Source organism: Mobula hypostoma, chromosome 5 (genome assembly GCF_963921235.1).
Source record: "Mobula hypostoma chromosome 5, sMobHyp1.1, whole genome shotgun sequence".
NCBI lineage: Eukaryota > Metazoa > Chordata > Chondrichthyes > Myliobatiformes > Myliobatidae > Mobula > Mobula hypostoma.
In genome coordinates, this window is record NC_086101.1 from 164,806,999 (window position 1) to 164,834,264 (window position 27,266).

At 43.6% G+C, this 27,266-nt stretch overlaps 1 protein-coding gene across 2 annotated transcripts in view; it reads right to left on the reverse strand.

Annotated features, from left to right (window-relative positions):
- ap3b1a (adaptor related protein complex 3 subunit beta 1a) overlaps window positions 1-25,884 on the reverse strand; it is a 257,151-nt gene extending 231,267 nt beyond the window's left edge. For both annotated transcript variants that reach the window (XM_063049310.1, XM_063049311.1), the window contains exon 1: window positions 25,597-25,884. In XM_063049310.1, coding sequence (XP_062905380.1) covers window positions 25,597-25,742 — 146 coding nt within the window. In that variant the 5' untranslated portion in view covers window positions 25,743-25,884. The remainder of the gene's footprint in view (window positions 1-25,596) is intronic.
- Window positions 25,885-27,266: the final 1,382 nt, after the last annotated feature.

A 27,266-nucleotide genomic window follows, 5' to 3' on the forward strand; every position in this document is an offset into this window, starting at 1 on the left:
CACTGTGTTAATTGCAAGTACGGAGGAAGAACTACAAAACTTACGTGATATAATTGTTGAAGAAAGTGCAAAAATGGGTCTATCAATTGCAAAAAGAATGTATGGTGATATCCAAAAAGAAGGAGAATCCTATCTGCAGGCTGAGAATAAATGGGGAAGACATAAAACAAGTAAAGAACTTTTGCTACTTAGGAAGCTGGGTGACATCAGATGGCAGGTGCGACTTGGACATCAAACAAAGAATAGGGATGGCAAAAGACAACTTTACGAGAATGAAGAGTATGCTGTCCAATACTAAACTAGGCATGACAACCCGCCTCAGAGTACTGAAATGTTATGTTTATCCAGTTATGTTATATGGCTCAGAATGTTGGACAATATCTAGTAACATGAGGAAATGAATCGTAGCAGCAGAAATGTGGTTTTTGAGGAGGATGGAAAGAATATCATGGACGAAACAAATATCTAACGAGGATGTCATGAACAGAGCAAACAGAAAAAGAGAAATAATGTATGAGATCATAAAAAGGCAACTTCATTGGACGTGATTAGGAAAGAGGAGTTAGAACGCATGGTAATTACAGGAAAGATTGAAGGGAAGAAATCAAGAGGAAGACAAAGATGAATGATGATCGAGACAGCAGCCAGAGAATTGGAAATGAATACCAATGAATTGATCCACTTGACTCGAAACAGCAGTGTGTGGGCCATGGCAGTCAAAGCTCAAACTGGGCATGGCACCTGATGATGACGATGGATACTAGAAATCTAAAATAAAACCCAAAGTGCTGAAAACATTCAGTAGGTTAAGAGAAAGAAAAATATTAGAGGTTGAACACCCTATGTCAGTCAGATCAAAATTTTAGTTCCATTCAAACAGGTGGATTGGGGTGGGGGGGGTGGGGGGAGGAAAGTGTAGTGTAGTGAAATAATGCTAACTTCCCAAAGAGCAAAGAGTTGCAGCACAGTAAACCTAATTATTCAGCAAGTTAATTTACAAGGTCAAGATTTAAAGCACCCCAAGCACTTATAGAATTAAAATATTAACCCTTTTATTCACTGAGATATGAGATCACTCTAGGGTGATTAGAGATGAGATGGGTGCTGCTACTATGAATGCTGCAGTCTTTCTGGCAAAGACCTCCATCAGTACCATCACATTCTCCTTCCCTTGTCTACATCAAGGGGTAAGTTATGGTAGTCCTTTGCATGTCTTTTGGGCAGGGGTGCAATCAGGACCACCAGCAAAAACCAAGTTACTTATTACAGAAAGCAGACAGAGCAGTAAATAGTTTCCACAACGTAATGTCCACTGCACTCAAAATAACCGAGCAGAGTAATACCATTCATACTCCCTTTAACAGTTTCCAACATGCTGGAATAATTCATAGTAATCAATAAAACACGGTTTTGGGATATTGCAAGAAATAAGAGCACCAGGTTGAAATTCGCACAGCTACAGGGGTAACACAAGATATATAGGAGCAGAATTAGGCCGTTTAGCCCATCGTTAAGCATTACTGCTTGTGGGAACTTATAATGTGCAATTAGGAAGTTACATTCCTTGTATCATACTAATGTGTTGGCACGTGGCCAAGTGGTTAAGGTGTTCGTCTAGTGATTTGAAGGTTGCTAGTTCGAGCCTTGGCTGAGGTAGCGTGTTGGTGTCCTTGAGCAAGGCACTTAACCACACATTGCTTTGCGACGATAACGGTGCCAAGCTGTATGAGTCCTAATGCCCTTCCCTTGGACAACATCGGTGGCGTGGAGAGGGGAGACTTGCAACATGGGCAACTGCTGGTCTTCCATACAACCTTACCCAGGCCTGCGCCCTGGAAACCTTCCAAGGCACAAATCCATGGTCTTATGAGACTAACGGATGCCTATATCATACCAATATTTTATTGAGTTCTGGGAAGTTGGGATAGAATTCCAATACATAAATGTACATGTTTTCAAAGTTTAAGAATCATAACAAGTAGATCCACCTTTAAATATGCTGAATGTGTTTTGGGAATGCACGGGTATAAAAGATTGTTCAAAAACTTTCTATATTGTTTTTGATTTTAAGCAATTTATGCTTGTGACATACCTTTCACATGCTTGAAATTATGTTTACCTTTTTGAAAACTGACAAAAGGTACTCATATTCTGGTGGCCTGGGAGAGGCAGATCTCAATTTTTGATGCACATTTATTTTATTTATTGAGATACAGCATGGAGTAAGCCCTTTCAGCCACATCACCCAGCAATCCCCCAATGTAATCCTAGCCTAACCACAGGACAATTTACAATGACCAATTAACCTACCAAATGGCACGTCTTTGGAGTGTGGGAGGAAATCGGAGCACCCAGATGAAATCCATGCAGTCAATGCTTTTATCTCAATTGGTGACCTCACTAAGCTTGCGCAATATATGGAGACAAACGTTGAGCATTCCCACACAAGTTTTGCAATCCTATTTAAAGCTAGCAACTAAAAGCTCAATTGATCTAGTTTCTATATGGTGCTTTCACAGGTTAGCAAGATCTTTGGCATGACCCATAATTATTAGAAGAAAAATCCTAATTTGGAAGACAGACAAAAGCAACAGTGATCTCTTTGGCCCCTTATGCCTGCTCCACCAATCAGGACAATTTTGGCTGACATTTTACCTCAGCACTACTGTTGTACCCTAACCTCTTGATTGCATTAACAGGATCAATGGATGTTTAAATGTTTAAGAGAGCTTTGTTTCAATTGACACGATTTTCTATCCACTATAGCGAAATGTACTTGCCGGATTAGTAAAAGCTTTGCTAGAATTTTTCATTGCTATATCTAATTTTGAATTCTCTTTGCCATTTTGGAAGGCAGTATTTTTATTTATTCATTTAATAGCAGAATCAGGGCAAAGCTGTTCTGTCTTTGTTTATCAAACATGGTTTGTGACCAAGTTGTCCTTCTTTATATTAAGTATGCCGGAGATTACACCCAAGTTTAACAATTAATGGAAGATAATCATGATAATCGTAATAGACATTCCAGAACTAAACAGGCCTTGCTTCATTTACTTGGTATTTCACAAGATAATCAGTTGGTTACATTCAAACAATACTTTTTAACAATGCTTTCCAGGGTCCAGAATTGCAGTTTTTTTTTTAATTGTCTTAACCCCAATGTTTCCCTCCAACACTTTTATTCCTGTACTTATTCAAAAATCTTAGCTGTTTCTTATCATTTAACTTTTGGAAGACAAATAAAGGAAAATTTGCTCTGCTCTAAAATGTAATTGGAATTAATGTGCATTTGTGTATATTACAACAGTTCAAATTTAATCAGCACCTTTACCATAAAATGCTCCAACATTTAAGAGAGCTGTGCAAACAGATAATAGGACAATTGACCAAATACTTAGCTAAAGGGTTCTGAAAATAATCTAAAAACAGAGGTGGAAAAATATAGTGAGGGACTTACAGAGCATTGGCATACATATACTTGTGCATTTTACGATAAACTTGACTTTGACTTCTTGATCATTGCTAGCAATGTTGTCTTAGTGGCAAAATGGCAGAGAGAAACTTTTTCCAGTCTTATCATAACATCAGACTGAGTTTTGTAAAACAAAGAACTGTGGAAGACAACAAAAATCTAATATCTAGTTTGAGCATCTACAGATAAACCAAAACTTTTGGTCATGAAAACCAACCTAAGAGAATATTACACAGACATTCATCTGGCTGTTTGTACAACCATATATAATCTGTAACACTAAAAAAAACATTAAATGGTTCAAGTGAGCGACTGCAAGAGAACAGATTCATCTGTAAAGTTTAATTATGTTAAATCTCAGCACTCTTAGTAACCATAGTCACACATTTTAGGTGCTCTGCAGTCGTCTCAAATTCAGCTCCGTTATTAAAAGTGTCAACGCACTGCCAATAAATATTAGCTTGATTCAAGGCACTGGTTCGTTAGTATTTTTAAAAATTTTGTATTTTCCAGACTGATTCCTGCAAATTGGAAGGTAGTACCTTTGGAGCCCCACTATTGCCGACATAATGGAAAGAGAAAATGGGAATCAGCAACAGGAAAATCACTGCATCTATAATGAAAGTAGTAGTAACAGAAAAGAATGATAAAATTCAGAAGAGTCGGCATGGATTTATGATGGGAAAATCATATTGGAGTTCTTTGAAGATGTAACAAGTAGAAAAGAAGGAATCAGTAGATGTGCTGTTATTTAGATTTTCATAAAACTTTCAATAAAGTCCCACACAGGTTGGTCAACAAGTTTACAGAACATGAAACAGGCATAAATTGAGAATCAATTAACAGACAGAAAGCAAACAGTGGAAATAAATGGGCCTTACTCAGGTTGGGCATGCTGTGACTAGTGGGAAATCAGAGGAATTGGCTGTTCACAATCTACTTCAAAAATTTCACTGACAGCAATCAAGTGTTATGTCCTTAAGCCTGCTGCTGATACTAAACAAGGCAGAATCGTAAGTAGGAAAACTGCTTCAATGGGATATAGAAAAGCTACATGAAAGGGTGAGGCCAGAGCAAACAGAATATAACATGGGCTTGGGGAAAAGGCTGAGATCAGTCACAAACAGATTCAGAATCAGGTTTAATATCACTGGCATAGATGACCATAACATAAAGGAGCAGAAGTAGGCCATTTGGCCCACCGAGTCTGCTACACCATTTCATTATGGCTGATCTATTTTTGTTTTGCGGCAGCAGTACACTGCAATACATTTTTTAAATTACAATAATAGGGCTGTGTGCTTAGCCTCCTGCTCTACCCACTTTACACCTCTGACTGTGTGGCTAAGCATGGACTCCAACACCATACTCAAGTTTGCTGATGACACGACTATTGTGGGCTGTATCAAAGGTGGCGATGTGTCAGCATACAGGAGTGAGACCGAAACTGGCCGAGTGGTGCCACAACAACCACCTCTCAGCAAGATGATTGCAGACTTCAGGAGAGGGAAACCAGAGGTCCAGTCATCATTGGAGGATCAGAGATGGAGAGGGTTAACAATTTTAAATTCCTGGGTGTTACTATTTCTGAGAAGTTGTCCTGGAACCAACACATACGTGCAATTGTGAAGAAAGCACAGCAGTGCCTCAACTTCCTTAGGAGACTGCAGAGATTTGATATGAAATCTAAAACTTTGACAAACTTCTATAGATGCGTAATATTGACTGGCTGCACAACAGCCTGGCATGGGAAGACCAATGCCTTTGAACAGAAAATACTACAAACGGTAGTATATTTAGCCCAATCCATCAGAATCAGAATCAGGTTTATTATCACCGGCATGTGACGTGAAATTTGTCAACTTAGCAGCAGCAGTTCAATGCAATACATAATCTAGCACGGGGGGAGAGGGGGGAGAGGGGGGAGAGGGGGGAGAGGGGGAGAGGGGGGAGAGGGGGGAGAGGGGGGAGAGGGGGAGAGGGGGAGAGGGGGGGAGGGGGAGAGGGGGAGAGGGGGAGAGGGGGAGAGGGGGGAGGGAGGGGGAGAGAGGGGGGAGAGGGGAGAGAGGGGAGAGAGGGGAGAGAGGGGAGAGAGGGGAGAGAGGAGAGAGAGGAGAGAGGAGAGAGAGAAAAGAATAAATGAAATATAATAATAAACAAGTAAATTAATTACATATATTGAATAGATTACAAAAAAATGAGCAAAAACAGAAATACCGTACATTAAAACAAGTGAGGTAGTATCCAAAGCTTCAATGTCCATTTAGGAATTGAATGGCAGAGGGGAAGAAGCTGTTCCTGAATCGCTTTGAGTGTGTGCCTTCAGGCTTCTGCATCTCCTACCTGATGGTAACAGTGAGAAAAGGGTGCTGGAGGTCCTTGATAATGGATGCTACCTTTCTGAGACACCGCTCCCTAAAAATGTCCTGGGTACTTTGTAGGCTAGTACCCATGATGGAGCTGATTAGATTTACAACCTTCTGGGGCTTCTTTCAGTCCTGTGTAGTAGCCTCTCCATACCAGACAGTGATGCAGCCTGTCAGAATGCTCTCCACGGTACAACTATAGAAGTTTTTGAGTATATTTATTGACATGACAAATCTCTTCAAAATCCTAATAAAGTATAGCCACTGTCTTGCCTTCTTTATAACTATATCAATATGTTGGGACCAAGTTAGATCCTCAGAGATCCTGACACCAAGGAACTTGAAACTGCTCACTCTCTCCACTACTGATCCCTCTGTGAGGATTGGTATGTGTTCCTTCCTCTTACCCTTCCTGAAGTCCACCATCAGCTCTTCTGTCTTATTGACTTTGAGTATCAGGTTGTTGCTACGTAAAGCCCTCCCAACCATTGAACACATCTACATGAAACATTGTCGTAGGAAAGCAGCACCCATCAGAGATCCTCACCACCCTCGCCATGCTCTTTTCTAGCTGCTGCCGTCAGGTAGAAGGTACAAGGGCCTGAGAACTTGCACCACCAGGTTCAGGAAAAGTTACTACCCACAGCCATCAGGCTCTTGAACAAATGGAGACAACTACACTAACTTGCCCATCCAATGATCTCACTTCAAAGACTCTTTATCTTGTTATTTCATGTTCTTGTGATTCATTTATATTTGCATTTGCACAGCTTGTTGTCTTCTGCACTTTGTTGATCTATCCCTGATCCTATTATAGTGACGGTTCGACAGATTTGCTTGGTATGCCTGCAGAAAGATGAATCTCAGGGTTGTATGTGGTGACATATATGTACTTTGATAATAAAATTTAATTTGAACTTTGAAATACTTATTAAAAAAATTAGATAAGTAATGCAAAAAGAGAGCAACAAAAAAAGTTAAGTAGAGTACATGGGTTCAAACCAGATGATGATGCTACCAGCCTAATGAATGACCACGGTACTTCACAATACAAGAGGAGAGGCTGTACTTGATCTGGTATTGGGAAATGAACCTGGTCATGTGTCAAGTCCCTCAGTGGGAGAGTATTTTGGAGATAGTGATCACAATTCTATCTCCTTTACCATAGCATTGGAGAAGGATAGGAGCAGACAAGTTAGGGAAACGTTTAATTGGAATAAGGGGAAATATGAGGTTATCAGGCATAAACTTGGAAGCATAAATTGGAAACAGATGTTCTCAGGGAAACCTATGGAAGAAATGTGGCAAATGTTCAGGGGATACTTGTGTGGAGTTCTGCATAGGTATGTTCCAATGAGACAGGGGAAGGATGGTAGGGTGCAGTAAATGTGGTGTAGTAAGGCTGTTGTAATTCTAGTCAAGAAGAAAAGAAGAGCTTACAAAAGGTTCAAAAAAAAACTAGGTAGTGATAGAGACCTAGAAGATTATAAGGCAAGCAGGAAGGAGCTTAAGAATGAAATTAGAAGAGCCAGAAGGGGCCATGAGAAGGCCTTGGCGGACAGGATTAAGGAAAACACCAAGGCATTCTACAAGTACGTGAAGAGCAAGAGGATAAGACATAAGAGAATAGGACCAATCAAGTGTGACAGTGGAACAGTGTGTATGGAACCAGAGGAGATGGGAGAGATAATGAATACTTTGCTTCAGTATTCACTATGGAAAATGATCTTGGCGATTGTACGGATGACTTTCAGCGGACTGAAAAGCTTGAGAATGTAGATATTAAGGAAGAGGATGTGCTGGAGCTTTTGGAAAGCACCAAGTTGGATCGGTCACCGGGACTGGAGCGGGTGTACCTCATGCTACCATGGGAAGCAAGGGAGGAGATTGCCGAGCATCTTGCATTGATCTTTGCATCATCAATGGGGACAGGAGAGGTTCCAGAGGATTGGAGGGTTACAGATGTTGTTCCCTTATTCAAGAAAGGGAGTAGAGATAGCCCAGGAAATTATAGACCAGTGAGTCTTACTTCAGTGGTTGGTAAGTTGACGGAGAAGATCCTGAGAGGCAAGATTTATGAACATTTGGAGAGGCATAATATGATTAGGAATAGTCAGCATGGCTTTGTCAAAGGCAGATTGTGCCTTGCAAGTCTGATTGAATTTTTTGAGGATGTGACTAAACACATTGATGAAGGTAGAGCCGTAGATGTAGTGCAGGGGTCCCCAACCTTTTTTGCACCGCGGACCGGTTTATTATTTACAATATTCTTGCGGACCGGCTGACGGGGGGGGGGGTGTTAGTAGGGTTGCCAACAGACAAGAGTAGCCGTCAAATACGTTGTGTTTACCCTGAGAAGACTACCATGACTATGAAGCTTTGCGCAGGCACCTGTGTGCGCATGCATCTACATGCCGATTTTTTTCTACAAATTGTTTTTGGCAATTCTGTACGGGGGTTGGATGTTAATCATGACCAGAATATAGGTGATAAGTCAACTATAACTAATACACTCAATTTCGTTTCTAAAAGGGTTTACCTAACGAATTTAATGTTAAAAACACAGCGCATATCCTTTCATGAATATAGTGGTAAGTCAATTATAAGTTACTTATAAGTCAAAAGCATCATAACATTTTAAATAACGTTTGGATATTACACACACAGCACAAATTTTTCCCATATGAACATATAAAATCATTGCAACACACCAATATTGCTGAATCAGTGGGAGTCCTGGGCTTGTTTCCCTGCAATGAGATGGTGCCATCGAGGGGTGATGGGAGACAGCGATACTCAAAGGGAGTTCCTTATATCCAGTCTATTCCGCAATTTAGTTTTCGTTGCATTCATTGCAGAGATATGTTTGAAATGGAAGCAATGTTTTCAGTGCTTTCGTGGCTATCTCAGGATATTCAGCCTTGACTTTGATCCGGAATGCCGGCAGAGATGTTATGTCAAACATACTTTTCAGCCCATCATCACTTGCAAGCTCGAGGAGTTGATCTTCTTCCTGCGCTGACATGGATGACGCGTGCACAGTGGGTGTGAGAGGGAATGAGGAAAGGTGCAGCTGACTCATATTGCCAAATCATATCGTTTCCTCGCGGCCCAGTTGCACATGCTTTGTGGCCTGGTACTGGTCCGCGGCCCGGTGGTTGGGGACCGCTGATATAGTGTATATGGATTTCAGCAAGGCATTTGACAAGGTACCCCATGCAAGGTTTATTGAGAAAGTAAGGAGGCATGGGATCCAAGGGGACATTGCTTTGTGGATCCAGAACTGGCTTGCCCACAGAAGGCAAAGACTGGTTGTAGACGGGTCATATGGAGGCTGGTGACCAGTGGTGTGCCTCAGGGATCTGTTCTGGGACCCCCTACTCTTCGTGATTTTTATAAATGACCTGGATGAGGAAGTGGAGGAATGGGTTAGTAAATTTGCTGATGACACAAAGGTTGGGGGTGTTGTGGATAATGTGGAGGGCTGTCAGAGATTACAACTGGACAGTGATAGGATGCAAAACTGGGCTGAGAAGTGGCAGATGGAGTGCAACCCAGATAAGTGTGAGGTGGCTCATTTTGGTAGGTCAAATATGATGGCAGAATACAGCATTAATGGCAAGAATCTTGGCAGTGTGGAGGGTAGAGGAATCTTGGGGTCCGAGTCCATAGAACACTCAAAGCTGATACACAAGTTGATTCTGTGGTTGAGAAAATATACGGTGCATTGGCCTTCATGAATTGTGGGATTGAGTTTAAGAGCCAAGAGGTAATGTTGCAGCTATATAGGATCCTGGTCAGAACCCACTTGGAGTACTGTGCTCAATTCTGGTCACCTCACTGCAGGAAGGACATGGAAACCATGGAAAAGGTGCAGAGGAGATTTACAAGGATGTTGCCTGGATTGGGGAGCATGCCTTATGAGAATAGATTGAGTGAACTTGGTCTTTTCTCCTTAGAGCGACAGAAGATGAGAGGTGACCTGACAGAGGTGTACAAGAAAATAAAAGGCATTGATCATGTGGATAGTCAGAGGCTTTTTCCCAGGGTTGAAATGGCTAGCATAAGAGGGCATAGTTTTAAGGTGCTTGGAAATAGATACAGAGGAGCTGTCAGGGGTAAGTTTTTTTTTAAATGCAGAGAGTGGTGAGTGCGTGGAATGGGCTGCCGGCGGTGGTGGTGAAGGTGGAAACGAAGGGATCTTTTAAGAGACTCCTAGATGGATTCATGGAGCTCAGAAAAATAGAGGGCTATGGGTAAGCCCAAGTAGTTCTAAGGTAAGGACATGTTCGGTACAGTTTTGTGGGCCGAAGGGCCTGTATTGTGCAGTAGGTTTTCTATGTTTCCATAAAGACAGGCTGAATATTTTTGAGCATTTCAAGACTGGGAAATACAAAGGTAACTTAACGCATAAGTCACTGTATGTGAATACAAAGGTACTATACACAAATCAGGAAGGCAAATGAAATGTTGGCTTTTATTATGGGTGGATTAGAATACAAGAGTTAAGATATTATTATTGTAATCTTGGGAGAGACTACATCCAGACTATTGAGTAGCTTAGGTCTCCTTACCTGAAAAAAATGTCAGCTTCATTATGTGCCCTGTTGTATGACATGGGTGATCATGGTCTGTGACCATAATTGTTCTTGGCAAATTTTTCACTGCTCCATGGCTTTGTGTGACCCTGACTGGGGGGGGGGGGGGCTAAGCAGATGCTACACCTTGCCCTAGAGTGACCTGCAGGCTAACAGCTAAAAAAGTATACGTGCCATAAAGGACTGCAGTTAAGACTCGCCAGACTAGTTCCAGGATTGTTAGATTTGCTATACAAGGAAAGATCAGAAATGCCAGGCCTGCATTCTCTAGTGTTTAAAAGGAAGAAAGAAAACAGCGGTAATCTATTGAAACTTACAAAACTCTTAGTCAGCTTGGATGAATGGATGCAGGTTAGAAGTTTTTCCATCTGAGTATTCTATAGAGTTTGACCCAAGCAAGGGTATCAGAATCTATTAGTGTCAATAGACAGAAAAAAATAATTTCTCAAATGTCCACCTGAAAAATGTACTTATATGAACTACTAGCCAAGGATGGAGTTAAAGAAACGCTGCATGTTATTACATCATTTACCAAAAAATATAAAAGATTTCAGCCTATCTACCTATATTAATCATTTAAATAAACTGCACACAGGCAAAAAGGAAAGAAACAAAATAGATTAGTGATGTACAGAAAGTGGCTGGCTTCCAAATAAGGAAATTACCAAAGATCACACATCAAAGTTGCTGGTGAACGCAGCAGGCCAAGCAGCATCTCTAGGAAGAGGTACAGTCGACGTTTCAGGCCGAGACCCTTCGTCAGGACTAACTGAAGGAAGAGTTGTTTGCGTTTTTAAAATTACCAAAGATACTGATTTTAAATAAATTTATTATCAAAGTACATATATGTCATCATATACTCCCGAGGTTAATTTTCTTGCAGGCACTCACAGTAAATACAAAGAAACACATAGAATCAATAAAAATAAATGCACACAACAAAGACAGACAAACAACCAACGTATAAAAATGAACTGTAAATACAGAAAATACTAAGTAAATAAGCAATAAATATTCAGAACAAGAGATGAAGAGTCTTTGAAATTAAGCACATAGGTTGCGAGATCAGCTTAGCGTTGGGGTGAGTGAAGTTATCCTCTCTGGTTCAAGAGCCTGATGGTCAAGCCGTAATACCTGTTCCTGAACCTAGTGGTGTGAGTCCTGAGGCTCCTGTAGCTTCTTCCTGATGGCAGTAGCAAGAAGAGAGCATGCCCTGGCTGGTGCCTAATCTCAGCTGCTGTCCATAATCTGAAGGCTAACATTCACATATTGAACTTTGTTTAGTAGAATTTTACCTGCTTGAAGGAAACATCTGTTAACTATTACTTTGAAACAGTCCCTTTCTTCAATTCACAATGAAGTGGCACCACCTGGTGGCTCAAATTATATTTACAGTTTTAAGCAATGCATCACTTAATCTACAAACCTAGTTGTGCAGGTAATTGCAGGCCAAATAGAAATTACCATTTCACCATAGGTTATGGAAGAGCTACTTGATGTCAATAAATTTGATTACCTTTCATCAGAACTGATGAGATAAAGTTCTCGAAGGATGGAGTAGTGCAAATGCTCAAATTGAAACTGTTGGAGACCAACACAAAACAGTTAGGGTAAGTGGGTCATTTTGATATAGAATGTTTAATAACTAGTGGGGTGCTACAGAGATTAGTCTGTCTCAAAAATTTACTACTTTGCTACATATTACTAATAATAAATTAACATCTTAGATAAAAGGACTAAGAGTATTGTACCCAAATTTGCTGATGATAGATTGATAGGCAGATTGGCAAGATATAAAGTTGTCAGAAAAGATCCAAAAAGTAATATAGACAGACAAGTGGGTAAGAAGTCGACAGATGGGAAATGTAAAGTTATCCCCTTTCAAAAGGATGAAAGTGCAAATTGTTTTAAATGGAGTTCAATATTTTGTTCAATGGATTGCAAAATACAGTAGTACAAAGAGATCAGGAGGTCCCAGCACATGAAATACAAAGAATGATATGCAGGGTATAACAATTAGGACAATGATTTAAAATGTTAGCCTTGATTGCAAGGAACATGAAACATAAAATTAGGTTGGTTGAATTACAATTTTAATAGGACACTGAAGAGTCAGGAGTACCATGGACAGTTCTGGATTTTTGGTAAAGGAAGAAGGATTGCAAATTGACTGTATTGACCACTATCATCCCAATACTGAAGCAAAATAATGTATTTTAATTGCCCTGGTGGCTCTAACATCTACCATCATGAAGTACTTCAAGAGGCTGGTTATGGCACACATTAATTCCAGCCTCCCGGGCTGCACTGCAGAACAAGTCCACAGCAAAAGCCATCTCCCTGTCCCTACGTTCATGCCTGGAGCATCTGGATCATAAAAGACAACTACAGCAGACTGTTAGTTATTGACCACAGCTCTGCCATTAATATCATAATTCCAAGCAAACTCATCTCCAACTTCCTAGACCAAGGGTCCAACACGTCCCTTTGCAAATGGATGCTTGATTTCCTGACAAACAGACCACAATCATTAAGCCATAATTATCTTCAACACTGGTACCCCTCAAGGCTGTGTCACAGCCCTCTACTTTACTCCCTATACACAATCGACTATGTGACCAGAATTTGCTCCAATTCCATCAACAGGTTTGCAGGTGACACCACTGTACCGGGCCAAATTTCAACCATCATTAGGATAGTCAAGGCCTGATCAGAAATAGTCAGCATGGTTTTGTGTTTCGGAGGTCAGATATGACAAATCATTTGGAGATTTTCGACGAGGTAATGAAGGGAATAAATGAAGGCCTTTGATAAGGTTCCACACGGTAAGCTGATCTGTAAAGGGTAGGTCACATGCAATTCAGGGAGAGCTAGCAAGGTGGATTCAGAATTGGATTAATGATAGGAAGCAAAGGACTACAGGTGAAAGTTGATTCTTGAACTATGTCTCCGGGGTCAGTGTTGGGAACCGTTATTTATTATTTATGGGTTTGAATGTACTGTATATGGCATCATCAGCCAAGTTTGCTGATGATACTGAAATAGAGGGTTTTGTTGATAGTGGAGCACATTACAATGAACTACAGAGATCTTGAACAGTTAGGAAAATGGGCTAAGGAATGGCAAATGGATTTCAACTTAGATGTATCAGGTGACGGATTCCGAACATGCAACCCAGCTAGGACCTATATAGTGAATGGCAGGGCAATGACAAGTATTGTGCAACAGAGGGACCGGGAAGTACAAGTGCACAGTTCACTGAAAGCAGCCACGCAGATAGACAGGGTGGTGAGAAAGCTTGCTGGCCTTCATCTGCCTAAGGTCTGCAGCTGCTGCAAACCATGTACAAAACTCACCTCAAAACCTAACTCTAGGCTAGATTGCACGGTGCTGCATATACAGGTTTCCCTGCTATCTGAAAGTAGAGCGTTCCTATGAAATCTTTCGTAAGCTGAAATGGCGTAAAGCAAAGAAGCAATTACCATTAATTTATATGGGAAAAATTTTTTGAGCATTCCCAGACCCAAAAAATAACCTACCAAATCATACCAAATAGCACACAAAACCTAAAGTAACACTAATATATAGTAAAAGCAGGAACGATATGATAAATACACAGCCCATATAAAGTAGAAATAATGTATGTACAGTGTAGTTTCACTTATCAGAATGGGGAAGATTTAGCCAAAACTGATTTGTATGAAAAAAATTGGCACGTACACGCATGCGCACACACCTGCCCGCGCAAGGCTTCATGGTCATGGTAGTCTTTCTCGGGGTAAACACAAGCTTAAAGCGGGCGCCTTTTTTTGTAATAGCAAAAATCCTCCGGATTTCTTTCCGTTAGCGAAAACAGGTACTAATGTAGGCCCTTCATAAAAAGCAAAGTGGCATAAAGCGAACTTTCGTAAAGCGGGGGACACCTGTACCACATCATTTAATCATTCAGCCACTCAACATTTAACAGCAGAAAGTGACTTGTTATGAGATAGCTCAATTGTCTAAACCTTCAATTGCTATTGTCTGTTGCATAACAGTGAATGCTATCACTGCTAATTGAGGACAAGGCAGAACCCTGTGATTGCAAGCCAGTAATCCATAGGAGCAGAAATAAACCAGTCGGGCCATCGAGTTTGCTCTGCCATTCCATTATGGCTGATTTATTAAACTTTTCAACACTAGTCTCCTGCCTTTCCCCCATAACCTTTGATTAGTAAGGATGTCAAGAACTTATCAACCTCTGCTTTAAATATACTCAATGACCTGGCCACCACAGCTATCTGTGGCAATGATTTCCACGGATTCACCAACCTCTGACTAAAGAAATTTCTCCTCATCTCTTCTAAAGAGATGTCCTTGTATTCTGAGGCTGTGCCCTCAGATCCTGGACTCCTCCCCTACAGGAAACATTCACTTCACATCCACTCTATCTAGGCTTTTTGATAGGTTTCAATGAAATCCCCCTCATTCTTCTTAACTCCATCAAGTACAGGGTCAGAGACATTAACTGCTCCTCACATGTTGAGAGGACATTATCAAAGTTTGTATACATTATACAACCTTGAGATTTGTCTCCTTACAGGCAGCTGCAATGCAAGAAACCCAAAAGAACCCATTTAAAAAAAAACAAACACCCAACGTGCAGAGAGACAAGACAAACAATAAACAGCATTCAGAATGGAAGTGAGTCCATGGACATGAAGCCCAGAGCAGACAGAACAGGCCCAGAGCCTCAGCCTCAGCGCAGCGAACAACAGAGCAAATGCTGTGGAGCAGCAAGCAGAACTGGCCTAACCCTCTCCTCTGTTCCTGACACCCTGCATTTTCAATCCATCTGGCCCACTGTTTAAATCATCCAAACACTGGGTCGTTCCTCGCTCTAAGACCCCGAGCCCCGTAGCATCAATACAGTTTGGGCCTGGACCGTGCCGCCACGTTTCAGCCTTTCCAAATCAGCCCAGCACTTAAGATCAGTCAGACCTCGCTCTTAGTTTAGGTGGACGGACTCTGAAACTCCTCTGCCCCACTTTTTCTACACTTTGCACACCCTGACTCCGTCTCAAGTGTGTCTTGACCTTATTCTGACCACTTCTTCTCAGAGATGCCTCACTTGGACTTTGTATCGCACCCGCGTGCCTCGACCCTCAAGTCAGCCTCGTCTTTACTTGCCTCTTCATTGTTTGCAGTGATCATTTACCATAACTTTTTTTAAAACAGAAGGTGTTATTAATGCAAACAACAGGAATTCTGCAGATGCTGGAAATTCAAGCAACATACATCAAAGTTGCTGGTGAACGCAGCAGGCCAGGCAGCATCTATAGGAAGAGGCGCAGTCGACGTTTCAGGCCGAGACCCTTCGTCAGGACTAACTGAAGGAAGAGTGAGTAAGGGATTTGAAAGCTGGAGGGGGAGGGGGAGATGCAAAATGATAGGAGAAGACAGGAGGGGGAGGGATGGAGCCGAGAGCTGGACAGGTGATAGGCAGAAGGGGATACGAGAGGATCATGGGACAGGAGGTCCGGGAAGAAAGATGGGGGGGGGGGTGACCCAGAGGATGGGCAAGAGGTATATTCAGAGGGACAGAGGGAGAAAAAGGAGAGTGAGAGAAAGAATGTGTGCATTAAAAAGAGTAACAGATGGGGTATGAGGGGGAGGTGGGGCCTAGCGGAAGTTAGAGAAGTCAATGTTCATGCCATCAGGTTGGAGGCTACCCAGACGGAATATAAGGTGTTGTTCCTCCAACCTGAGTGTGGCTTCATCTTTACAGTAGAGGAGGCCGTGGATAGACATGTCAGAATGGGAATGGGATGTGGAATTAAAATGTGTGGCCACTGGGAGATCCTGCTTTCTCTGGCGGACAGAGCGTAGATGTTCAGCAAAGCGGTCTCCCAGTCTGCGTCAGGTCTCACCAATATATAAAAGGCCACATCGGGAGCACCGGACGCAGTATATCACCCCAGTCGACTCACAGGTGAAGTGATGCCTCACCTGGAAGGACTGTTTGGGGCCCTGAATGGTGGTAAGGGAGGAAGTGCAAGGGCATGTGTAGCACTTGTTCCGCTTACACGGATAAGTGCCAGGAGGGAGATCAGTGGGGAGGGATGGGGGGGACGAATGGACAAGGGAGTTGTGTAGGGAGCGATCCCTGCGGAATGCAGAGAGAGGCGGAGAGGGAAAGATATGCTTAGTGGTGGGATCCCGTTGGAGGTGGCGGAAGTTACGGAGAATAATATGTTGGATCCGGAGGCTGGTGGGGTGGTAGGTGAGGACCAGGGGAACCCTATTCCTAGTGGGGTGGTGGGAGGATGGAGTGAGAGCAGATGTACGTGAAATGGGGGAGATGCGTTTAAGAGCAGAGTTGATAGTGGAGGAAGGGAAGCCCCTTTCTTTAAAAAATGAAGACATCTCCCTCGTCCTAGAATGAAAAGCCTCATCCTGAGAGCAGATGCGGCGGAGACGGAGGAATTGCGAGAAGGGGATGGCGTTTTTGCAAGAGACAGGGTGAGAAGAGGAATAGTCCAGATAGTTGTGAGAGTCAGTAGGCTTAAGTAGACATCAGTGGATAAGCTGTCTCCAGAGACAGAGACAGAAAGATCTAGAAAGGGGAGGGAGGTGTCAGAAATGGACCAGGTAAACTTGAGGGCAGGGTGAAAGTTGGAGGCAAAGTTAATAAAGTCAACGAGTTCTGCATGCGTGCAGGAAGCAGCGCCAATGCAGTCGTCGATGTAGCGAAGGAAAAGTGGGGGACAGATACCAGAATAGGCACGGAACATAGATTGTTCCACAAACCCAACAAAAAGGCAGGCATAGCTAGGACCCATACGGGTGCCCATAGCTACACCTTTAGTTTGGAGGAAATGGGAGGAGCAAAAGGAGAAATTATTAAGAGTAAGGACTAATTCTGCTAGACGGAGCAGAGTGGTGGTAGAGGGGAACTGATTAGGTCTGGAATCCAAAAAGAAGCGTAGAGCTTTGAGACCTTCCTGATGGGGGATGGAAGTATATAGGGACTGAACATCCAAGGTGAAAATAAAGCGGTGGGGGCCAGGGAACTTAAAATCATCGAAAAGTTTAAGAGCGTGAGAAGTGTCACGAACATAGGTCGGAAGGGATTGAACAAGGGGTGATAAAACAGTGTCGAGGTATGCAGAAACGAGTTCGGTGGGGCAGGAGCAAGCTGAGACAATAGGTCGGCCAGGACAGGCAGGTTTGTGGATCTTGGGTAGGAGGTAGAAACGGGAAGTGCGGGGTGTGGGAACTATAAGGTTGGTAGCAGTGGATGGGAGATCCCCTGAGCGGATAAAGTCGTTGATAGTGTGGGAGACAATGGCCTGGTGCTCCTTAGTGGGGTCACGATCGAGGGGTAAATAAGAGGAGGTATCCGCGAGTTGTCGCTGTGCCTCGGCAAGGTAGAGGTCAGTACGCCAGACTACAACAGCACCCCCCTTATCAGCGGGTTTAATAATAATGTTAGGATTAGTGCGGAGGGAGCGGAGAGCAGAGCGTTCCGAAGGAGTGAGGTTGGAATGGGGACAAGGTGCGGTGAAGTCGAGACGGTTGATGTCCCGTCGGCAATTAGCGATAAAGAGATCCAGAGCAGGCAGAAGACCAGAGCGGGGTGTCCATGAAGAAGAGGAGGGATGAAGACGGGAGAAGGGGTCATCGGTGGGGGTGGAAGAGTCCTTGCCGAAGAAGTAGGCTCGGAGACGGAGACGGCGGAAGAAAAGTTCCGCATTATGGCGAACACAGAACTCGCTGAGGTGTGGGCGAAGGGGGACAAACGTGAGGCCCTTACTGAGAACAGAGCGTTCTGCCTCCGACAGTTGAAGGTCGGAGGGGATGGTAAAGACCCGGCACGGATGAGAGCTGGGATCAGAGGCGGGAGGGGGGAGGCTGGGGGTGTCAATGGAGAGGGGAGGGTTGGGGTGAGAGGAAGATGGAGCCTCTGAGGGCCCAGGAGCTGACGGTGGGATCTGAGGAAGACGGGGCTGCGGAGTGGTGGTGGGGGAAGGGGAGACGGGAGTCACAACAGCAGCACATAAAGACCCGGCCTGGAGTTCAAGGCTGGAGTCGCAGTTGGTGGTTGCGCGATCGCTTTGAATGTCTCCATGGTCGTTGCTGGAGTCCGGGTTTTGAATATGTCCTGAGGTGTTGGAGCCGCCGAGACCAACGGCAGGGGCCGCAACTGAAAGTTCATGCCTGCTAGCGTCGGGGCCGGCAGGCTCTGCAGTCCGTAGATGTAAGATCTTGCGATCTTTGCCTAACATGACAAAGTCAAAGAAACGGCAATTGCAGGCGTGGATCCGACGGAGGATGAAATAGCAGGTAGGACCATTACAGACGGCGAAGAAAGTGTCCCGAAGGTGTGGAAGGGTCTGGGATAGGGACACCAAGTACCTCCTCATGGCGGAGAGCGTCGCCTTCAGAGCTTGACGGGAGAAGCGGCGAGAGGCAGAGTCAATGAAATGTGAGTACCTGGGATCCTCAGAAGGTCCAAATTGAGAGGCTTGGAAACGAATCCTAAAGCCAACTGGAGTAAGTTGGCGACGGAGGCACGTTCCAAGAAAGGATACATGGCAGTGATAGCGAGTTTGAGTCAAAGTCTGGTCGAAAAGTTAAAGAGCCGAAGAAATCACAGATGGGGAGCAGTGAGAGATGGTTTCACTGAACTCCCGTCGAAGAGAGGATCTAAACTTCTTCGGTGTAGGCATCACCGGAAGAGGCTTCGCAGTAGTGAATTTAAACGCAAACAACAGGAATTCTGCAGATGCTGGAAATTCAAGCAACATACATCAAAGTTGCTGGTGAACGCAGCAGGCCAGGCAGCATCTATAGGAAGAGGCGCAGTCGACGTTTCAGGCCGAGACCCTTCGTCAGGACTAACTGAAGGAAGAGTGAGTAAGGGATTTGAAAGCTGGAGGGGGAGGGGGAGATGCAAAATGATAGGAGAAGACAGGAGGGGGAGGGATGGAGCCGAGAGCTGGACAGGTGATAGGCAGAAGGGGATACGAGAGGATCATGGGACAGGAGGTCCGGGAAGAAAGACGGGGGGGGTGACCCAGAGGATGGGCAAGAGGTATATTCAGAGGGACAGAGGGAGAAAAAGGAGAGTGAGAGAAAGAATGTGTGCATTAAAAAGAGTAACAGATGGGGTACGAGGGGGAGGTGGGGCCTAGCGGAAGTTAGAGAAGTCAATGTTCATGCCATCAGGTTGGAGGCTACCCAGACGGAATATAAGGTGTTGTTCCTCCAACCTGAGTGTGGCTTCATCTTTACAGTAGAGGAGGCCGTGGATAGACATGTCAGAATGGGAATGGGATGTGGAATTAAAATGTGTGGCCACTGGGAGATCCTGCTTTCTCTGGCGGACAGAGCGTAGATGTTCAGCAAAGCGGTCTCCCAGTCTGCGTCGGGTCTCACCAATATATAAAAGGCCACATCGGGAGCACCGGACGCAGTATATCACCCCAGTCGACTCACAGGTGAAGTGATGCCTCACCTGGAAGGACTGTTTGGGGCCCTGAATGGTGGTAAGGGAGGAAGTGTAAGGGCATGTGTAGCACTTGTTCCGCTTACACGGATAAGTGCCAGGAGGGAGATCAGTGGGGAGGGATGGGGGGGACGAATGGACAAGGGAGTTGTGTAGGGAGCGATCCCTGTGGAATGCAGAGAGAGGCGGAGAGGGAAAGATATGCTTAGTGGTGGGATCCCGTTGGAGGTGGCGGAAGTTACGGAGAATAATATGTTGGACCCGGAGGCTGGTGGGGTGGTAGGTGAGGACCAGGGGAACCCTATTCCTAGTGGGGTGGTGGGAGGATGGAGTGAGAGCAGATGTACGTGAAATGGGGGAGATGCGTTTAAGAGCAGAGTTGATAGTGGAGGAAGGGAAGCCCCTTTCTTTAAAAAATGAAGACATCTCCCTCGTCCTAGAATGAAAAGCCTCATCCTGAGAGCAGATGCGGCGGAGACGGAGGAATTGCGAGAAGGGGATGGCGTTTTTGCAAGAGACAGGGTGAGAAGAGGAATAGTCCAGATAGTTGTGAGAGTCAGTAGGCTTATAGTAGACATCAGTGGATAAGCTGTCTCCAGAGACAGAGACAGAAAGATCTAGAAAGGGGAGGGAGGTGTCAGAAATGGACCAGGTAAACTTGAGGGCAGGGTGAAAGTTGGAGGCAAAGTTAATAAAGTTAACGAGTTCTGCATGCGTGCAGGAAGCAGCGCCAATGCAGTCGTCGATGTAGCGAAGGAAAAGTGGGGGACAGATACCAGAATAGGCACGGAACATAGATTGTTCCACAAACCCAACAAAAAGGCAGGCATAGCTAGGACCCATACGGGTGCCCATAGCTACACCTTTAGTTTGGAGGAAATGGGAGGAGCAAAAGGAGAAATTATTAAGGTGTTATTAATGTATTTAATTGCATTTCTTGCGTTGGGAACCACCAGTAAGTCGTCACCCACCCTCGGTAGTACCACCTGCAACCAGAAGATAAAAGATACTAAAGAAGGATTGAGATGCACACACTAACTATTGGACAACTCTTTATGAAAACTAAGGTGTAATTGGCTGCTTTTCTTCAGATTAAATGCAACTTACAGACTTTTATTGGTTATTAATGCTTGTAAGAGTGTCTTGTGATTGATGAATTTTATCCTATGTACGCAAACAAGCAATTAGAAAGTGTGAAAGATTTCAATTGGTCAATAACTGTATAAAAGTGACGATTCTGAATGCAAGTTTTCAAGCATTTCAGTGACGAGCCTGGACTGTTCTCCTTGTACAAAAATAAATAAAGTGTGATTGGGAAATGAACACTATCAGTCCAGTTGATTGGCAAAAATAGTTGAACATTGTGGGAATAATTCAGGAAGTAATGAAAACCATTTTGGCTCTCTGTTCTTGCTTTACTCTAACTTCAATCCGCAAGAGTGAAACCACAATCACTGCCACCATAAAAGCAATAAACGTTAGAGGAAGCCTGCAGGCCAGGCAGCATCTATGGAAAAAAGTACTGTCGACGTTTCCAGCCGAAACCCTTCTGCAGGTCTGAAGAAAAAAGCTAAGGAGTAGATTTAAAAGGTGGGAGGAGGGGAGAAAGAATCTGAAGGGAAGGGATTTCACCAAGCCCCGAGCAGCCAAGCTCCTCCCCTGGAACTGCATTCCAGCCGGCATTGCTTAAACACATGCCTGTGAGCATCTGTGCTTTATGTCGATTTATTTTGAGCATCCGTTAGCAAGACAAGTTCTAAGGTATTGGAAAAGCCTAAAAGAGCTCGTAAGGGTGTTACACTTAGCGTAAAACTAGACGCGATTAAGTGTTTCGATCGCGGTGAACGAAGTAAGGACAAAGTGAGTTTGGCTTGTGGAAGTTGATGAAGATGATGTTGAAGAGGTTTTGGCATCCCATGACCAAGAACTGATAGATGAAGAGCTGATGCAATTGGAAGAGGAAAGGATAACAATCGAAACCGAATGCAGTAGCAAACGGACCGAAAGTGAAGCCGTCCAGGAAATGAACGTGAAGCAACTGCGTGAGATTTTCGCTGCAACTGACAACAATGATTGCAGAAAAGTACGACTTTAATTTTGAAAGGCTACATAGGTTTAGGGCATATCTGCAGGATGGTTTGAGTGCTTACAAAGAACTGTATGATAGAAAAATGCCCGAGGCTAAGCAGTCAAGCAGACCGTCATTTTTCAAGCCTTCCACATCAGCCACAGCAGACAATGAACCTCGACCTTTGACATCGAGGCAGGCAGACATAGAAGAAGATGACCTGCCTGCCCTGATGGAAACAGACGACAATGAGATGACACCCCACTGTCCCACCACCCCAACCTCCAACGACTCAGCCTAACACACCATCATCAATGTGCTCGCTGTCTTCCTGATTCCGGTAAGTGATACTACACTGTACATACATTATTTCTACTTTATATAGGCAGTGTATTTTTATGTGTTATTTAGTATGATTTGGCAGCTTCATAGCTTAAAGGATACTGGAGAGAGTGTTTCTGCCAAGAGCGCTTGCGTGAAATTTTCGCTACGGTGGACATTGCAGCAATGATTGCAGAAAAAAATTTCTACTTTATATAGGCTGTGTATTTATCATATCATTCCTGCTTTTACTATATGTTACTGTTATTTTAGGTTTTATGTGTTATTTGGCATGATTTGGTAGGATATTTTTTGGGTCTGCAAACGCTCACAAATTTTCCCCGTATAAATAAATGGTAATTGCTTCTTCACTTTATGACATTCCAGCTTACAAACCGTTTCATAGGAACGCTCTACCTTCGGATGGCGGGGAAAACCTGTATCCTGTATTGCATTGTACCGCTGCTGCAAAGTTATAATAATTCACCATATGCCAGTGATATTAAACCTGATTCTGATATAGCAAGTCCTTTGCAGGTGATCCAGTTGTGTCCAGTTGGCTTTGAATGTCAGTCTTACATATGCTTAAAGTTAATGCAAAAAAAAGTTTAGATTGACCAGAACACAATGCTTTGACACAACTTTGTTCATTTTGCCTTTAGGTCCTGTATAGCGATTAGATACTTTGAATGTTGTTTAAAATATTGTTGTCTATGCAAAATAATCTTTAGATGTTTCGGCAATATTCAAAAATTTATGTACGTGTTAAGCAAGCATTTATTATCTGCCTCTAAATGCTCCATCATTTTCCATCAGGGCGGAGGTTCCAAACCCTCTTTATGCCATTGAGCCTTACCATTAAACAATGGGTCCATGACCACAGGTTGGGAATGCCCATTTTAAGTGTCCAAGATTTACAAGGTGCCTAACAGATAAGGATTTCAATACTGCTGCATTTGTAATCAATGCAAGCAACTAAAACCTTTTTTTCCCCAAATTTATATTTAATTTAGCATAACTTGCTTATTTTGGAAGATAGATAGATCCCAAAGGAAAATACAATGTCACAGTAGCATTACCAGTGCACAGAAATACAAATATTAGAAAAGAAGAAAGAAAGAAAAAGAAATAAGTTACCTCAGTCTAACAGGAGGGATCATCACCTTCCCAGCTATAGGTTGACTCATTATAGAACCTAATGGCTGAGGGTAAGAATGACCTCAAATAGTGCTCTTTGGAGCAGAGCGGTTGTCTTAGTCTATTACTAAAAGTGCTCCTCTGTTCAGCCAAGGTGGCATGCAGAGGGTGAGAAACATTGTCCAGAATTGCCAGGATTTCTGTAGGGTCCTTTGTTCTACCACAAATATATTGTACACTATTAGAATAAAAGGATGAAACTTTTCACTCCTCATTATTACGATACGGTCCTAAAGCAAATCAAAAGCAATGCGCACAAAGTGCTGGAGGAACTCAGCAGCTCAGGCAGCATACATGGCAGGGAATAAACAGTTAATGTTTCATCAGAGCTGGGAAGGAAGAGGGATGAAGCCAGAATAAGCGGGTGGGGGAAGGGGAGCAGTGCAAGGTGATAGGAGAAACCAAGCGAGGGAGGTGAGAACAAAGTAAGAAGCTGGGGGGGGGGCTGATAGGTGAATGAGATAATGGATTAAAGCAGCAGCAAGCTGAAAGAACAGGATAGTGGACCATGGAAAAAGGGAAGGTGGTGGGGGCACCAGAGAGAGGTGATGGAGAGGTGAGGAGAACAAAAAGTGCGAGAGGAACTAGAATGGGGAATTGAGAGAGAGAAGCAGGAGACAGAATAATTTCACATAAGCTAGAGAAACCGATGTTTGTGCCATCCGGTTGGAGGCTACCCAGACAGAATATTAAGTGTTGCTCCTCCAACCTGAGCATGGCCTATTCATGGCAGTAAAGGCCATGGACATGTCGGAATGGGAATAGGAAGTCAAGCTGAAATAGGTGGCCACTGGGAAATCCCATCTGTTGTGGTAAGTGGAGAGAAAGTGATGAAGCAGTCTCCCAAACTACATCATATCTCACTGACGTAGAGGAGGCCATATCAGAAGCACCAGGTACATACAGTAGATAACCCCCAACAGACTCACAGGTGAAGTGTCTCACCTGGAAGGACTATTTGGGGGCCTAAATTCTGGAGAGGAAAGCGGTGTAAGGGTAGGTGTTCCACTTGTCCCACTAGCAATGATATATGCCAAGGAGATCAGAGGGGAGAGATGCTAGTTCGGGCGATTTTGAATCAGAGCAGCCTGCAGATTAGAAACACTGAGCTGGACAGAATTACGCCTTTTGATTTTTGTGTTTTATATTCTGTGCTCCTCGCTCAGGATTTTTGTTGCCATTTGCACAATTTGATTTTTTTGCGGGGGGGGGGTTTGATTTTATTCCTTTGAATGGGTTCCATGGTTCTTTGTTTTGTGGCTGTCCGTGGGGAAGGCGAATCTCAGAGCTGTTTGCTGCATGCACACTTTGACAATAAATGTACTTCAAATCCATTAAGTAGAGAAGGTAGTCATGTAGAGAGCAATCCCTATGGAAAGCAGAGAGGGGGTGGGGGAGGGAAAGATGTGGTTAGTAGTTGGATCCCATTGTAGATGGCAAAAAGTTATAGAGAATGACGTGTTTCTCCACCCATCCACCTTCCCCTCACCTACTTTCACCTATCACCTGCCAGCTGGTACTCCTCCCCCCTCCCCCAACCCTCTTATTCTGGCTTCTTCCTCTTTCTTTCCAGTCCTGATGAAGGGTCTCAGGTCGAAACGTTGACAGTTTATTCCTCTCTATAAATACTGCCCGATCTGCTGAGTTAGTCCTGCATTTTGTGTGTTGCTCAGGGATTCCATTATCTCTGGAGTTTATTATCTGAAATAAATGATTGTTTTTCCCAAAAGACTTACCAAAGATGTATCCGAAGATATTATATTGATTATACATCCTGTGGCAAAGAATGTAAATGGCAAGACTGAAAACTTGTAACATATTGCAAGGGATCAGAATCTCCACGTTGATTTTGTTGTATTTCACAATAGCATATTGTTAATGCGCTTGTCTGAAATCATAATTTGAAATGCACTGGACACGTTACTCATTTCTCTAAAATCCTGCGTTACAATCAACTGACAACACAAGCGTTTAAACTAATTATCACAAAGTTTTCCAAGAAATCTATGCGCCTTCTATAATAAAACGACAGTCAATCAGGTTTTTGAATGCCATAAAGAAGAAGGTCAAACTGACTGACTTACTTCTTGTAGTCTGCGCTGAAGAGCCGAAACGCTGCGCCGGTCACTGTTCCTGAAGTCATTGCCGTTGCTTCTTGGCCCAATTCGGTCGATTCCCCTCCCAGGCCCCGGTCCCCCTGATCGTTATATGACACGTTGTTACTGGCCATAATTCAGCTGGTCCGACCCTTCCGCGTCGTTGGCACTTCGCTATGAGTCCGGCAGCAAATATTTAACTTGAAGCTTTTTTAAGATTTACTTAGAATTTTCTTCTTCTTTCCTTAATCTGCCAGCCCCTCTCAAAAAAAAACCGGAAACCCTAGAGCAGGGTGAAAGATCACGTGTTCCTGGATCATATGACGCAGTCGCTGCCTTGGAAATAGTCTTCCCGCCCAGCAGAGGACCGAGAGGGGGTTAAAGTTATCGTAACTCTGAATGGGTATCGGTAAAGTACAAGTAAAAGGTAAATTCCTGAGGGAAAACAGTCAGATTTAAGGAGAGTTTTCAACAGTTCTTCTCAATTGATACACCCAAAGGTGCTGGTGAATTTGAAAAATGGTTATGTATATTGATCGTTGTTGCTCCTTGCACTTCTCCCGGAGTTGTCTCCCATTGAAGGTCGAGTCCACAGTGGCTCTTGGACCCCGCGGTTAATGGTGGGGGTCCCTTGCTCTCTATGGACAGAATTCACACTGTGATTCAGGGTGCAGCTCTTTAACCACTGGTCACATTGGCACACAAACCTAACTAAAGGGTCTGTAACAGAATCAATCTCAGTGTAGTCTTGTGCAAGATTATGTTACTGCCCCAGTTCTTAAATCTATTGTTCCTTATACTACAGTTTACCTGTAAAAGAGTAGTGACTGAAATGGAATCAATCTATAAGACTAATGAGAAACTGTTCAGCTTACTTAACCTTAACCTCTAAACCAAGGTCAGTACTCAAATCTACAATGTGTATTCAGAGGCTGAGCTCCAAGTCCTCACTGACTCAGACACTGAAGCATTGTCAACATTCAAGAGAGTTTCCAAAATTTCCTTGAAATGATACAAGATCTCCCATTGACACCAGGAATCAAGCGAGTAGGTGACAGCAGGGCCTCGCTTCCAGATCAGCTTAATGCCTTCAATACTCACTTTGATATTCAAAGCACAGGGAAACCATCACAAACTCCCACATCCCTCGATAATCCTAAGATTTCAGTCTCTCAGGCCAATGTGCGAGAGAGCAGCCTTCAGGAGGATGAACCCACGGTAAGCATCTGGCCCAGGTGGGATATCTGACCAAGTACTAAAGACTGTGCTGATCAACTGGCTGGAGTGCTCACCGAGATCTTTAACCTCTCGCTTCAACTGTCTGAGGTACCTACCTGTCTCGAGCAGGTTTCAGTTATACCGGTGTTTAAGAAGTGTGTGATGACCTGCCTCAATGACTGTGGTCCAGTAGCACTTATCCACAGTGATGAAGTGTTTTGAAAGGTTGGTGATGAAACATATCAACTCTTTCCTGAGAAGTGACTTACATCTGCTCCAATTTGCCTACAGGAGCAACAGATCCACAGCAGATGCTATTTAACTTGCTCGTCACTCAATCTTGGAACATCTGGACAGCAAAGATCAGGATGCTCTTCATCAACTATAGCTAGGCATTTGATATCATTATGCCCTCAAAACTAATTAATAGGTTTTAAACC